Raw genomic sequence first — 15559 nt, 5'->3', positions numbered from 1 at the left:
CTTATGTAGGCTAATCACAATAAAAGAAATCACCTATCATACAGACTATGTGCACTGGTTTCTGTGACAGCAATTCCTCATTGAATGTTGACACAGGTCCCCTGATTTATACATGTAAAGTTTCCTGAGTTTCCCTAATGCTTCCATAGGAGGAGACTCAATGTGCCAATAAATTAATTATCTAATTCCACATGCTTTAACACTAAACAACAAACCAAGGTAAACTCATTGCCAGTCTGTGAGGCATCTTTGAAGATAAACTGGCAGCTTGGTTCCCTGAGCCCTACCATGGCATTGCCCTTTTTACACTTAGAATCACAGAACTGGAGAGAGTCTCAATACCTACAATAATCAAAAAGTTCAGTAGGGGGAAACAAGATTACTACTACTTATCTGAACAACCCAGAAAAAAAAGATGGAATATCTGGTGATTAAAGAGTTATCTCCTCAGATGTGATTTCATATTTGACTTATCTTTACAACTATAACTTTTTACTCTTATTTTGGTTATTTTCATATTTGACTTATCTTTACAACTATAACTTTTTACTCTTATTTTGGTTATTTTGGGGGTTTTTGGGTGCTAAGGATCAAACTCAAACCCTGAGTTACACACTCCTACTTCAGATTTTGCCAGATTTAACACTATTTGAAAGCTGGGCAAATGGAGCATGCCTGTAATCCCAGCAACTGAGGAGCCAAAGACAGGAGCATCACAAGTATAAGGCCAGTCAGGGCAATATATTGAGACCTATCTCAAAAAAAAAAAAAAGCAAAAATAAAAATAAATAAAGCTATTTGAAAGTAGAGCATTTCATCTTAATTATTTTATCATTCCCCAATAGCCAATCATACAGTGACTTATTCATAATATTAAAATAGTTGAAGTATCAGTGAATGAATGACTATTCAGTCAATCATATATAAATGACATTTTATGCCTATAATCTGATCTACAGCATAAAGAAGACATAAACTTACTATTTTCTTGAACTCTGGCCACAAATCCCATTAAAGGTAACTGAGGAGTTACCTGTAGGATGGAGGGAGGAGGAGGAGCAAGAGATACTGCAAAAACAAAAAAGGTGTGGAGGATAAGGGGTAAGGGCAAGTTACATTAAAAGGAAAGGATAATACAATAAAATGAACATATAAAGGAGGAAAACCACTCTTCACAAACATTTTATAAGCTATCTTAAGGATCACCTTTTGAGCAATAATTCATAAACACATAAAACAAAGTATTAGGGAAGTTTATTCACCCCATCAATGACATCATCCTTGTTATGAGAAAGAAGCATGTACACCAGAAAGCATTTATCATATACAGATCTACTCTAACATATAATGGCAACTGAACTTACTGATATAATATGCCTTCTCAAAGAATTTCTACAGATTATCATAAATAATTTAAAATAAATTTAAATGTCAAAACAGGAGAAAAAAATTACATCCCAACATCTTAAATTTATACTTTGTATTACTTCAATAACAGTCTAATTAATTAAACAAATATTAACTGACTTTCTACTAAGTAGAAAGCACTCTGCTAGGAGACCAGAATCAAAACCTTTCACCAAGGGACTGGGGTTGTGGCTCAGTGGTAGAGCGCTCACCTAGTGCATAGGCCCTGGGTTCGATCCTCAGCACCACATAAAAAAATAATAATTTTTAAAAAAGGCATTGTGTCAAACCACAACTAAAATAAATAAATAAATAAATATTTTTTAAGAAAGCCTTTCACCGAGAGTCAGATCCTGTTATTACATTACCACCCTATAGAAAAGTACTGGCTTTATTCAAATCTTTCTACTATTCTCCCCAAGTCTTTCCCTCTATCTCAAATACTTGGCAAAGTGCCTAGTGCTAGTAAGCACTCAATAAATGCCTAACCTACACAAATGCATAAATAAGCCAGATACATCTAAATAATTTTACAAGATAAAACTCTAAATACATTTAGAGTTTCCTTCGAAAAAAGTACGAAGTATACTATGCTTCTTATAAAGACAGAATGCCTTTTATCTCCAAATTACAATCAAGACTAACAGAACTAAAAAGAGTAAATGTATTGCTGTCCTCAAAGAGACCACATCCCATTTCAGTATGGAAAACAACTGTCTTAACCTAACAATATTTGTAGTAATTCCTAGAGATGGAGATGGTGATAGTGAGGAAGTCTGTAGAAAATGATTTCTAAACAGGTACTTGAAGGAAAAGAGTTCACCAAGCAGACAGGGGTTGAGATAGAAAAATCAAACTGAGGGAACCAGGTGGACAGCAAAGGCTTAGAGCATCAAATAGCATGACCAGTTCACAGGTCCAGAAATGTTTCCATATAACTAGCTTAAGATAAAAAGAAAGATGAGTGGGTATGCAATAGGGAAGGACCCAAAGTGTAACATGAAAGAGTACACAGTGGAAACTGGGTTTTTTATTTTGTTTTGTTTTGTGGTTTATTTGCAGCACTAGGGATTGAACCCAGGGCCTCAAGTATGCTAGATAAATGCTCTACAACTTAGCTTAATCCCCAGCCTTGAGAGATTCGTTTTTAAAGTCACTCAGCCTCAAATCCTTGTGCCACCATTTCCTTGTGTTTGAACAGCATGTCAATTAATTTCTTCAGGCCTAATCTATAAATATGATATTAAAAAGAGGCAATGCAACCTTCTTCACATACTGTTGCAAAGATTAAAAAAAAAAGAAGAAAAAAAACAGGCAAGGCCTGACATACAATAAACCAAGGCAGTTCCTACAAATAGAAAGGAGAGAACTAAGTAATGGTATAGAAAAAGAATACTTGGTAACTAATGATTTAGCTAGCATATAAAAAACAGCAGCAAGATAAAGGTGATTCTTAATTTTTAGCCTTCCAGACTATGAAGGAGAAGAGGCCATTAAATACATTAACCTTGGTAAGTACATACTGGGAAAGGAACAGACTGGTGAGTAGGCAGATCAGAGAGAGAGAATAATGTGAAAAATGAGGTATATGAAGGTAACTTAAGCTTAAAAACTTGAGGCAACTGAAAATGTTAAGTTTATATTAAAAATCAAGAAGTATAAAGAATTATTAGTCATTAGTAGAGATAACATTTGATGCTATGGATAGATGCAGGGAGAACGCATATAATGCAGAGTTAAAGCAGATAATCTTGAAGAATATAGATACGAGGACAGCCATATAACCCTAGAAATTGGTTTCTTTCTTTAAAACATATCTTTAATTTGGTTTGTCCCTAAAGTCATAGTTCTAGTCATTAAATCCTTGACCTATGTATCTGTCTCCCAGTCAGAGGGTTAGGACAATTGTTGATACATTCACAATAGCATTTCTATACTTGGAGTAAGCAAAAGAGAATAAACAGAAGGTAGCAAAAACAAAATATATAAAACTGAGAAAAAGCAATAGATAACAAATAGAACTAAAAACGCAGATATTAAATACAACTTCACATTAAATAAAATGAAGTGCTCCTCTTCTGTTAGCATACATTCCATCCTTCCTTGCAACAGAAAAGAGGGAAATTTCTCACTTATGTAATTTCTTTAGCAAGTAAAAATTTGGCCTTATGGCCTCCCCCTGCCTCCAAAATGTGTCTAATTTACAACAATTGTTTTATGGGTAGAGTTTGTTGTTGTTGTTTCCAACATAAATATGTCTTATTTATTTGCTAGATTCCAAACCACAATGCTTTGAAGAAATTCACCAAAAGCAGCCACAGAAAAATAATTCCAGATTTTCCTTAATCAGAATTACTTTAGTAAGTTACATTTTTTTCAAAGCTACTCCCACAGCAGGTTCAAAAAATCAGTTACATCTGGGGTTTGCAAAGGTCACCCTAAATTCTGTATTTTTTGCCCAACATAAACATTCAACATGGTAGTCCAAATTAACTCAAATATACCTCAGAGCATGTTCTTTCTGGACCATGTAAGATATCGTCTGACCAGAATGCCTATGAACCAAAATACGATATAACAAATCTACCTGAGACTAGATTTACCTTCCTTTGTATTTAGTTCAAAATGTATTATCCAAAGAAAATTTAAGGAGAATTTTGATACAAACAATTGTTTTCTATATTCAGGTAGGCTTCTTGTAAACAGGTAAGAATGGAAAGTAGGGACTAGGGGTATAGCTCAAAGGTAAAGGGTGTGCTTGGTATTAAGCTCAAGAACCTGGGTTGGATTTCCTACACCATTAAAAAAAAAAAAAGACAAGAATGGGAAGTAACTATAAATTTGTTTTTGTTGTTTAGCCTAGAAGATTCCTCACATAAGACTCTTTCCCTATAACCACCAAAGAACTCCAAATTTAAATTTTGTTATATTCTTTTCACAATATTCAATAATGAATTGAATGTGAAAGATAGGCTCACCAAGTAACTGGAATTTACAGAGATTTTAAGTTAAATTGCAATACAAACTATAACTATAGGCATAGAGCAACACTTACATATGATTAGTAAAAGGCTAACTATAAATAGTTAAAAGCAAACCAAACTTAGAGGATGAGCCTAAGTTGATAAAAATTTACAGACTTTCCAAGCATAACCTTCCTGTTTATTTATCAAGTCCTTTGAATGCCAGAGGCTTGGTGTTTCAAATATCCAATTAGAAGAATTTTAAAAAATGAAATTAGGCTTTTTCCTCTTATTTTTATAGCTTTACAAATACACTGAGAAAATTTAAAAATAAATACTCTAAATGCTACTACTAAAACCATTACAAAACATCATCTTTAGCAGCCACATATTAACCTTAAGAGAGCCCATTCAAATTTAGTTACTTGTATTTTACATTTCAGGCAGGGAATAATATAAGCAACCTATTTTAAGAATGAGACATTTTCAGGCTGGGGCTGGGGCTGGGGCTCAGCGGTGGAGCGCTTGCCTAGCACGTGGGAGGCCCTGGGTTCAATCCTCAGCACCACATAAAAATAAATAAAATAAAGGTAATGTGTCCAACTACAACTAAAAAATAAATATTTTTTTTAAAAAGGATGAGACATTTTCTAAAAATGAACAATAATTTAAACAAGGGGAATTTAAAAGTGTACTTAAGTGATCAGTAAGAAGGGCTTCACTGATGATGCCAAGACTATAGTTACCAAATAACTATCAGTCTATTAGTCTCAAAGTTAATAGTATTGGATCATTTTTATTATTTTTTCAAATGAAAAAAAAAATCACCATATGATACTATGCCAAGAAAATCTAGAAGATCAAGACACATCATTTAAAAATATAATTTGTTTTTTGTTTTGTTTTTGGTACTGGGGATTGAACACAGGGGTGCTTTACCCCTAGTCCATTTTATTTTTTATTTTGAGATAGGGTCTTGCTGAATTGTTTAGAGCCTCACTAAGGTGCTGAGGCTGGCCCTGAACTTGCGATCCTCCTGCCTCAGCCTCCAAAGTTGCTGAGCTTAAAGGCATGAAACACCACACTCAACGAATTTCTGTTTAATATTCAATGTAAAATATCCATTTAATTACTTGGTTATCTAAAACTATACTTAAAACTCATCATACACACACACACACACACACACACATAGGATATATAAGTAAATATTCCTAACAAACCCTAAAGATTGCTTAAAATAAGATTTAAAAATCTTATTTTGGGGGGCTGGGGATGTGGCTCAAGTGGTAGCGCGCTCGCCTGGCATGCGTGCGGCCCGGGTTCAATCCTCAGCACCACATACCAACAAAGATGCTGTGTCCGCCGAGAACTAAAAAATAAATATTAAAAAATTCTCTCTCTCTCTCTCTCTCTTTAAAAAAAAATAGCTTCTTGCTACTGCTCCTTATTTAGAGTTTACTAAAACCCCACCACAACTGTATTCTTCTGAAGATATATGGTAATGCTATAACTTTACTCATCGTTTAGAGAACATTTCTTTTGGAATATTTCCATCCCAACTTTGTTTTTTCACTGTCTCATTTTAGTGGCTTATAATAATAGTCAGGAATTAGTCTGACATTTTCTCTTTGTAAAACAGCATACACAGTCTCTAGCAAATCTAATTATATAAATATAAATTCCTCTTGCAGTTTATGAACTGAATTTTTTTAAAAGGCTCAGTTATAAGAAATTTTGATCAATAAAATGTAGGCTACTTTCTTCTCAAATACTACTTAAATGCAAATTACTGATGGATGCCTTACTAAACTAGGTGTATGTATATATGTAAATGTATAAGCACAAATACAAATATGTAGATATGTGTATCTTCTTCACTACCAAGGTAATTCATATTTATATTTTTAAAGACTATTAACTTGAAGTTAGCTCTATATGTTAACATGACTCTTCTCACTGCTGACAAGATGAATAAGTCAATATTCCTATTGTTTTGCTGATTTGATTATGCAAGTACAAGAAGCCAGTCAAGGTGGCACACTCCTATGATCCCAGCTACTCAGAGGCAATTTAGTGAAACTTTGTCTCAAATAAGAAAAGGCTTAAAGATATGCCTAGCATGTGTGAGACCCTGGGTTCAATCCCCACTCTTGGAAAAAAAAAAATTAAGCAAAAAAAAACACAAAACACTGAGAATCAAAGGGCTTTCAGATATTCCCAGATTAAAGTGTCTTTTAATACTTGTTTCTGAGATTATCCCATTAGGAAACAACTGTAGTGCTGCTCCTAGGACTTGCATTAGACTTGCGTGTTCTGTACTTTAATTCCTATGTTAAGTGCCCTTTTTCAAATTCAAACAAAATTGTACATTAGCAAAAGCACTGCTATTTTTACACCTCACAGGTCCCCACTGACTTGTCAACTTACTTCTTTAGAAGCATGCATCAATGAAGAGGCTCCAATTGCAAAATACAGGTTCATGAAGCACACACCTGGCATCATTTTGATAAATCAGGGAATTAGCTACTTAAGAAAGCATAACATTTTCTAACTTTAAATATAAAAAAAAAAACAGGAACTGTTATAGGACCAGTAGGAGTAATATAGGAAGCTTATACAATATTCTAAAGCAAATAAAATAGAGCATTGGTTCACAAAGCATTAAGCCTCACAAAAAAGAGCTTTTCAAATTAAAAGAATATGGTTGGGGCTGGAGGTGTGGCTCAATGGTAGAGTGCTGTTCTATATTCTTTTTTTTTTTTAAATATTTATTTTTTTACTATTTGGTGGACACAACATCTTTGTTTGTATGTGGTGCTGAGGATTTGAACCTGGGCCGCACACATGCCAGGCGAACGCACTACCGCTTGAGCCACATCCCCAGCCCCCTGTTCTATATTCTTAAAGCCTTGGGTTTGATTCCCTGTACCTCAAAAAAAAAAAAAAAAAAAAAAGGTTTAATAAAAAAGTATTTTGGTTTATAAAATGCACTCTGATTAACCAACTAAGCTGTATCTATCCCTCTTTAAAGAGTTACTAGATCCCTGAAGAAACCCAACTTAATAAAATGGAGTACTGAAAACAAAAATCCACAACTAAATTACCTCACATCTATGCTAAATGCCCAATGAACCCAATCACAGGGCTTGAGTGTGAAACATAGTTTCATTAAAATCATTCCATAAAGTAGGATATTTCTACTTTAATATATATTCTCAAATATGTGAATCAGATTTACAAAGAAAGAAATACTAAAAGAAGAATTTAAAATGGATTCAATATGTGCTTAACCAGTCTTCAAATAATTCTACCTACAGGGTTCTCATACAACTATTTTGGTGAGTACACACACATAGTATGAAATATCTTTCCTTGAACATTTTTACTGTACATCATGTACATCTGGTCTCAAGCTGTACCAGTCAAGCATCTCTTACTTTGGGTCCAACCTACTTTGTATCAACATCATTTTTCAAAACTCTACATAAGAGTAAGGAAGGAGCATAAGGGCCATAAAAAATAATTGTCTAAACTTCCAAAAGGGCCAAGAAAAAGGTCTATCTTCAGCAGAACAACAAAATGGGCTATATCTAGGAGGAGATCCAAGATGGCAGAATAGAGGAGTTACTGTTTCTGGCTGCTCTGTGAAATGAAACCAAGAAAGCAGTCAGGCAGTGTCTCTACAAGGTCTCATCTAGACAGACTACAACATCTCACAGCATGGGACAAAAACTACCAGTGCTGCGACCACCTGCTCTTCGACTACCCATGCAGAAATCAGAGCCTCTGTGTTCCAGTCACTCTGCTGCAATCTAGCCACAGCACAAAGCCATCCCAGCTCCCCCAACCTCACCAGACACCTTCGTGCTGGAAGCAGACGACTCTGTCTTGGAAAACCTTTCTCACCATTTTTTGATGAGCGAGACTATCACTGCAGATCTCTGTCTGAACATGTGATGTATTGTTGAAATTGGGATCCGATAACATTGTCCTTCCACCCAAAGGAGAGATCTTGGAACCATACAAGAGCACCACAAATCTATAGGGTAAAAACAATAACACACCAGTCCCACAGAGCTGGAAAGAAAGAAACGCAAGCAACATGAAAAGACAAGGGAAGAAAGTATCACAAACAAATCAAGACAACACATCATTAGAAGAATTGACAGCTATAGCAGAAAGAATGACAGAGAAAGAATTCAGGATATATATGATTAAAATGTTTTGGGATCTCAAAGAAGACATAAGAGAACAAATACAGGCAGTGAAAGATCACAATGAGCTACATAAACAAATCCAAGAAGAAAAAGATCACCTCAACAGGGAGATAGAGGTTATACAAAAACAAACAAACATAAATCCTTGAAATGAAAGAAATAATAAACCAAATTAAAACCTCAAATGAGAGCATCAACAACAAAGTAGACCACTTAGAAGATACGACATCAGACAATGAAGATAAAATATACCATCTTGAAAAGAACATAGACAACACAGCAAAAATGCTAAGAAACCATAAGCAGAACATTCAAAAAGTATGGGACAGCATAAAAAGACCAAATTTAAAAGTCATTGGGATAGAGGAAAGCATAGAGGTCCAAACCAAATGAATGAGCAATCTATCAAATGAAATAATATCAAAAAACTTTCCAGACATGAAGAATGAAACAGAAATCCAAATGCAAGAAGGCTACAGGATGCTGAATGTGCAAAATCACAACAGATCCACACCAAGACACATTACAATCAAAATGCCCAACATACAGAATGAGGAGAGAATTTTAAAAGCCACAAGAAAAAGGAATCAGATTATACACAGGGGTAAACCAATTAGGATAATGGCAGATTTTTCAACACAGACCCTGGAAGATAGAAGATCCTAGAACAACATATATCAAGCTCTGAAAGATAATGGGTGCTAACCAAGAATCTTGTATCCAGCAAAATTAAGCTTGAGATTGGAAGATGAAATAAAAACCTTCCACGTTAAACAAAAGTTAAAAGAATTTATAGCTAGCAAACCAGCACTACTAAACATCCTTGGCAAAATATTTCATGAAGAGGAAATGAAAAACAACAATGAAAACCAGCAGAGGGAGGTAGTACACTAAAGGAAAAACTAATCAAAGAGGAAAACCAAGTCAAGTTAAATAACAAGAATAAACAAATATGGCTGGAAATACAACCATGTCTCAATAGTGACCTAAATGTTAATGGCTTAAACTCACCAATCAAAAGACATAGGCTAACAGATTGGATTAATAAAGATCCAACAATATACTACCTACAGGAGACTCATCTGATGGAAAAGACATACATAGACTGAAGGTTAAAGGCTGGGGAAAAATCATACACTCAAATGAACTGTGGAAGCAAGCAGGGGTTTCCATGCTCACATCAAATAAAGTAGACTTCAAGCCAAAGTTAATCAAAAGGGAGGAAGATGGACATGACATACTGCTCAAGGGAACCAAACACCATAAAGACGTAACAATCATAAATATATATGCCCTAAACAATGGAGCAGCTATGTTCATCAAATAAACTCTTCTCAAGTTCAAGTGTCAAATTGACTACAACACAATAATCGTGGGTGACTTTAACACACCTCTCTTATCACTGAATAGATCTTCTAAACAAAAGTTGAATAAAGAAACTATAGAGCTCAATAACACAATTAATAACTTAGACTAAAGTGACATATATAGAATATTTCAACCAGCGTCAAGAGGATACACTTTCTTCTCAGCAGCACATGGGACCTTCTCTAAAATAGACCATATATTATGCCACAAAACAACTCTTAGCAAGTACAACCATGCGTTTTATCAGATCATAATGGAATGAAATTGAAAATCAATGACAAAATAAAAAATAAAAATTTCTGCATCACATGGAGACTGAATATGCTACTGAATGAACAATGGGTTACAGAAGACATCAAGGAGGAGATTAAAAAATTCTTACAGGTAAATGAGAACACAGACACAACATATCGAAATCTCTGGGACACTATGAAAGCAGTAATAAGAGGAAAATTCATTGCATGGAGTTCACTCCTTAAAAGAAGAAAAAGTCAACAAATAAATGACCTCATACTACATTCAAAGCCCTAGAAAAAGAACAAAAAATCAGCAGCAAAAGCAGTAGAAGGCAAGAAATAATTAAAATTAGAGCAGAAATCAATGAAATCGAAACAAAAGAAACAACTGAAAAAACTGACAAATCTAAATGTTGGTTCTTTGAAAAAATAAATAAAATTGACAGTTCCTTAGCCAAGCTAACGAAGAAAGAGAGAAAAAAAACTCAAAATACCAGTATACGTGATAAAAAAGGCAATACCACAACAGACACTACAGCATACAGAGGATAATTAGAAATTATTTGAAACCTTATACTCCAATAAAATAGAGGACATTGAAGGCATCAACACATTTCTTAAGTCATATGATCTGCCCAGGTTGAGTCAGGAAGATATACACAACTTAAACATACCAATGTCAAGTGAGGAAATAGAAGAAGCCATCAAAAGATTACCAACCAAGAAAAGCCCAGGACAGGATGGATACACAGACCAGTTCTACAAGGCCTTTAAAGAAGAACTAATACCAATACTCTTCAATTTATTTCAGGAAATAGAAAAAGAGGCAGCACTTCTAAACTCATTCTATGAGGCCAATATCACCCTAATTCCAAAGACACTTCAAAGAAAGAAAACTTCAGACCAATATCTCTAATGAATATAGATGCATTTGACAAAATACAGCACCCCTCTATGTTCAAAACACTACAAAAACTAGGGATAACAGGAATATATCTCAACATAGTAAAGGCTATCTACACTAAGCCTCAGGCCAACATCATTCTAAACGGAGAAAAATTGAAGGCATTCCCTCTAAAATAAGGAATAAGACAGGGATGCCCTCTTTCACCACTTCTAATCAACATAGTTCTTGAAACACTAGCCAGATCAATTAGACGAAAGAAATTAAAGGGATATGTATAGGAAAAGAAGAGCTTGAATTAGCTCTATACAATATACAATCAATCAACAAATATATGAAAAAATGCTCATCATTTCCAGCAATCAGAGAAATGCAAATCAAAACTACTCTATCATCTCACTCCAGACAGAATGGCAGCTATTATGAAGACAAACAACAATAAGTGTTGGTGAGGATATGGGGAAAAAGGAACACTCATACATTACTGGTGGGACTGCAAATTGGTGCAGCCAATTTTGAAAGCAGTATGGAGATTCCTTGGAAATCTGGAAATGGAACCACCATTTGACCCAGCTATTCTTCTCCTTGAACTATACCCAAAGGACTTAAAAACAGCATACTACAGGGCCACAGCCACATCAATGTTTATAGCAGCTCAATGCACAATAGCTAAACTGTGGAGCCAACCTAGATGCCCTTTAGTGGATGAATGGATAAAAAAAAAAAATGTGGCATATATACACAATGGAATTTTATTCAGCATTAAAAAAGAACAAAATCATGGCATTTGCATGTAAATGTATGGCATTGGAGAAGATAATGCTAAGTGAAGTGAGCCAATCCAAAAACCTCAAGTGCCTAATGTTTTCTCTGATATAAGGAGGTTGACTCATAGTGGGTATGGAGGGAGAGCATGGGAGGAATATATGAATTCTAGAGCGGTGGGAGGGAAAGGGAGGTAGCAGGGGATTAGCAAGGATGGTGGAATATGATGGACATCATTATACAAAGTACATGTATGAAGACTTCAACTGGGTATCAACATACTTTATATACAGAGATACAAAAAACTGTGGTATATGTGTGCATTAAGAATTGTAATGCTAAAAAAAAGTACATGTATAAAGGCATAAATTGGCATGAACATACTTTATATACAGATATGAAAAATTGTTGTATATGTGTAATAAGAATTGCAATGCTTTCCACTGCTATCATGTATTTTTTTTAAAAAAATGGGCTATATATAATAAAATAAAATTTTAAGAATAAAAAAAATATATTTAAAGAGACAGACATGGTAATGTACACCTTAGTTACAGATAATCTGGAAGCTGAGGCAGGAGGATCCATTGAGCCCATGAATTTGAGACCAACCTGAGAAATACAGTGGGACAACATTTCAAAAACAAAAATAAGCAAGCAAATAGCAATAACAAAAAACCCAAACAAATGCACTCAGGTACAAAATAGCACTTGAAAAAATGTGGGTTTTAGAAAACGTGGTTTACAAGTAGGATGTGTGACTAACGGCAGGCAATTTTGTCAACAAAGTGAAAATGAATTTCTAAAAATGGTATAACCTAAAATACCAAGTGTGATCAAAGACAGCAATAAGAGAAGTACATTTCAACTAAAGCAGGTTGGTATTCACACTGTGGTCTACACTAGCTAGACTACAAATACAGCATTTAATTTACAAGAGAAACCCAAAAGAATAAAGAAATTTGGATAAAGGGACAAGTAATTCATTCAATATTTAGTTAATGAGCAATATTCTCAGAATATAACAGAGATTGACAATATCTCAGAATCCCAAGTATTTATAATACAATGGGAATATCCTTCCTTTTTCCCCCCACCAAAAAAAAGAGAAGACCTGGGAAGGAAAGAGAAAAAATTTTAAATCTGAAGGTAAGTAGGATAGGAAAATAGAACATAAAACTCATAGTCAAAAAAACCTTCAAATCCCACCTTGGCCTTGATTTCATACGCAAAATACATACGAAAATGATCACCAATTTTATTTTGTATATGATTATAATATCAAGTGAGATACAGATACAAAAGCATTCTTTAAATTGTAAATGTTTATGTACAAAGAGGATCAAATTTCCTTCTTGTGCATGATTCTTTGTAACTAAGGTTTTCACTAATAGGCAGTAGCCACAGTGGACAAATGCTCCACGAAAGCCAAGGCTTTTCAAAGACAGAATGAATCATCATCCCCTAATATCTAAGGTGTTTATGTACAGGCTTAATAGCTTGTGAGCAAAAGTCCAGAAAAACATAACAAGCGGACACACCATGTCTAATTTGCTCATGTCCCCTCCAGGGAATAAACAAAACAATGAGTATGTATAGCATAAAAATTAGTGCTAGATCAGTTTTTTCCTGTATGTATGATGCAATTGTATACTATAATTTTTTGGGTCAATTTCTCCAAGTCCCAGTTTTCCCATCAAAAGTCTGTTATGAGAATTGAATAAAATAGTATAATAACCTAGCACAAAACAGCTTCATGGTCACTCAACTTTTCATTATTTGTAATTCATAGAGTAAGGTTGTCTCATTAAACAAAAAAGAAATACTGTTCACTATATATATATTTTTTTATCCAGCATTGGGCTCACACATGCTAGGCAAGCACTCTGAGACTCTGAGTTATACCTCTAGCCCTACAATATTTTTTAAAGCAAATAACCACTATCATAATCAAAAGAATTCTGTTCAGAAAAAAACAAGTTATATAATTTTACAGGAAAATAATGTGCTGATTTCTTAAAAGAGAGAAATAAGAAATACAGTGTTATTAGCAATTTAGTATTCATTCATGCAACAAATAGTTCCAACCACCCACCATGTGCTAATTATTTGTAATTAAAGGGTTTTTTAATTGAAGGTTTTAGTTAGATATATTCTATAAAATTAAAAAAAAAAAACTGACCTGGATTCTGGCTATAAAAAGGTCCTCCATTCAGCTGATTCTGAAGGCTTGTTTGTGACGTTATGGAAGGAGGGCGTCTATAGGGCAAGGAGCCCCCTATTGTTGGGGGTGTATGGCGAGAAGCAGGTCTATTCATGCTGTAGAACTGAACAGGATGACCTGGAAAAGGGATAGAACATAAATCTATCATTAAAAAAAAAACTCAGATAATGAAATACTTTATGTATATTGCCTAAATCTTAATAAGATTATTAAAACAATAATATTTAGCTAATTGCTATCTGAAAATGGACAGATGGCAATTATTGCTCAGCTGTCATTGTATCAAAATGCAAAAAAAAAAGTAAATGAAAACATAATTTCGAAAAGCTACATGTAAGTAAATTACCAATTAACATTTGGATTTTATTAAATTAATTATCTGATGGGGTTTTCACAATCAACTAAATTTTGCCTCTTCTATGGTTTGAATGTGTCCACCAAAACTTATCTCCAAAGCAAGAGTATTAAGAGGTGGAATCTCTAAGACATAGTCACAAGGGCTTTTCATGAATGGATAATGTAGTTATCATAGGAATGGGTTAGTTACAGTGGGAGTGGGTTTGTTATCAGGGGAGTAGGTAGGTTCCTGATAAAAGAAGGAGTCTGGCCCTATTCGCTCTCTCCTTTTCTCTCATACACTCACATTCTGATCATGTATTTGTTAACTTCCACCACATTATGACACAGCAAGAAGGCCCTCAGCATACATAGCCCCTAGATACAGGACCTCTTAGCCCCAGAACTATGAACCAAATAACTATTATTTATAAATTACCCAGTCTGTTACTCAGTTAAAGCAGGGGGAAAAAAAAATGGACTAAGACAGCCCTCTTCCTCCAAAAACATAGCAGTCACTAAGGACTGGAAATCAAACTCAACAAGATTAAGAATGACATTGGGAAAGCAAAAGAAAAAATGTTTCATACAGTTTTTCCAAAATAATAAATGATGAAAATAATAATAAAACTAAGGTAGAAAAGAAATTTATTTCAAGGAAAACAGTATTTCAGCAAAAAGTCTGATGACATAATTCCAAACTAAACACATCTTTATTCAATCCAAAATATCCATCTCTAAATATCTATTTTATTTTAAAATTAGAGTTTATGAAATCTACAACTATGTAAAAAGCTAAGATACAAAAAGTGAGTCAAAATATCTTATTTGTAACATTACCCTGAACCTGTTTACCATTAATTTCACTATATTTTGCTATCTTGAAAGTTCAATTGCTGATGCCAGCTGGAGACTCACTTCCTTAATCCATCCAATTTCCTAATACAATTCAGTTCCTAAATTTTACCTTGACTTTATCCCCCCACTTAGCTGTCAGTCAGCTGAGGATCTTCTATTACAGGCACCACTAAAGCTCTCATGAGAGAACACTCTAGCAGGCAACAGGGAAGTGAGTGAGAAAGAGGATGTGGGAAGAGAAGTAAAAGAAGAGGAGAGGACAGAGAGCCATGCAAAGT

General features: G+C 34.4%; 1 protein-coding gene across 39 annotated transcripts in view; it reads right to left on the bottom strand.

Moving 5' to 3' along the window:
- Abi2 (abl interactor 2) overlaps positions 1-15559 on the bottom strand; it is a 196664-nt gene that overhangs the window by 45392 nt on the left and 135713 nt on the right. For 21 of the 39 annotated variants that reach the window (XM_040294769.2, XM_040294771.2, XM_078017881.1 and 18 more), the window contains 2 exons: positions 14046-14204; positions 982-1068 (listed from right to left, as the gene is read on the bottom strand). In XM_040294769.2, coding sequence (XP_040150703.1) covers positions 982-1068; positions 14046-14204 — 246 coding nt within the window. The remainder of the gene's footprint in view (positions 1-981; positions 1069-14045; positions 14205-15559) is intronic. The other 18 variants (XM_040294773.2, XM_040294774.2, XM_040294743.2 and 15 more) reach the window with 1 other exon arrangement.

The sequence above is a fragment of the Ictidomys tridecemlineatus genome, chromosome 7 (assembly GCF_052094955.1).
Source record: "Ictidomys tridecemlineatus isolate mIctTri1 chromosome 7, mIctTri1.hap1, whole genome shotgun sequence".
In the NCBI taxonomy this organism is placed as follows: domain Eukaryota; kingdom Metazoa; phylum Chordata; class Mammalia; order Rodentia; family Sciuridae; genus Ictidomys; species Ictidomys tridecemlineatus.
The sequence above is the reverse complement of the archived record's forward strand: the minus strand, read 5'-3'. Positions and strand labels throughout refer to the sequence as shown.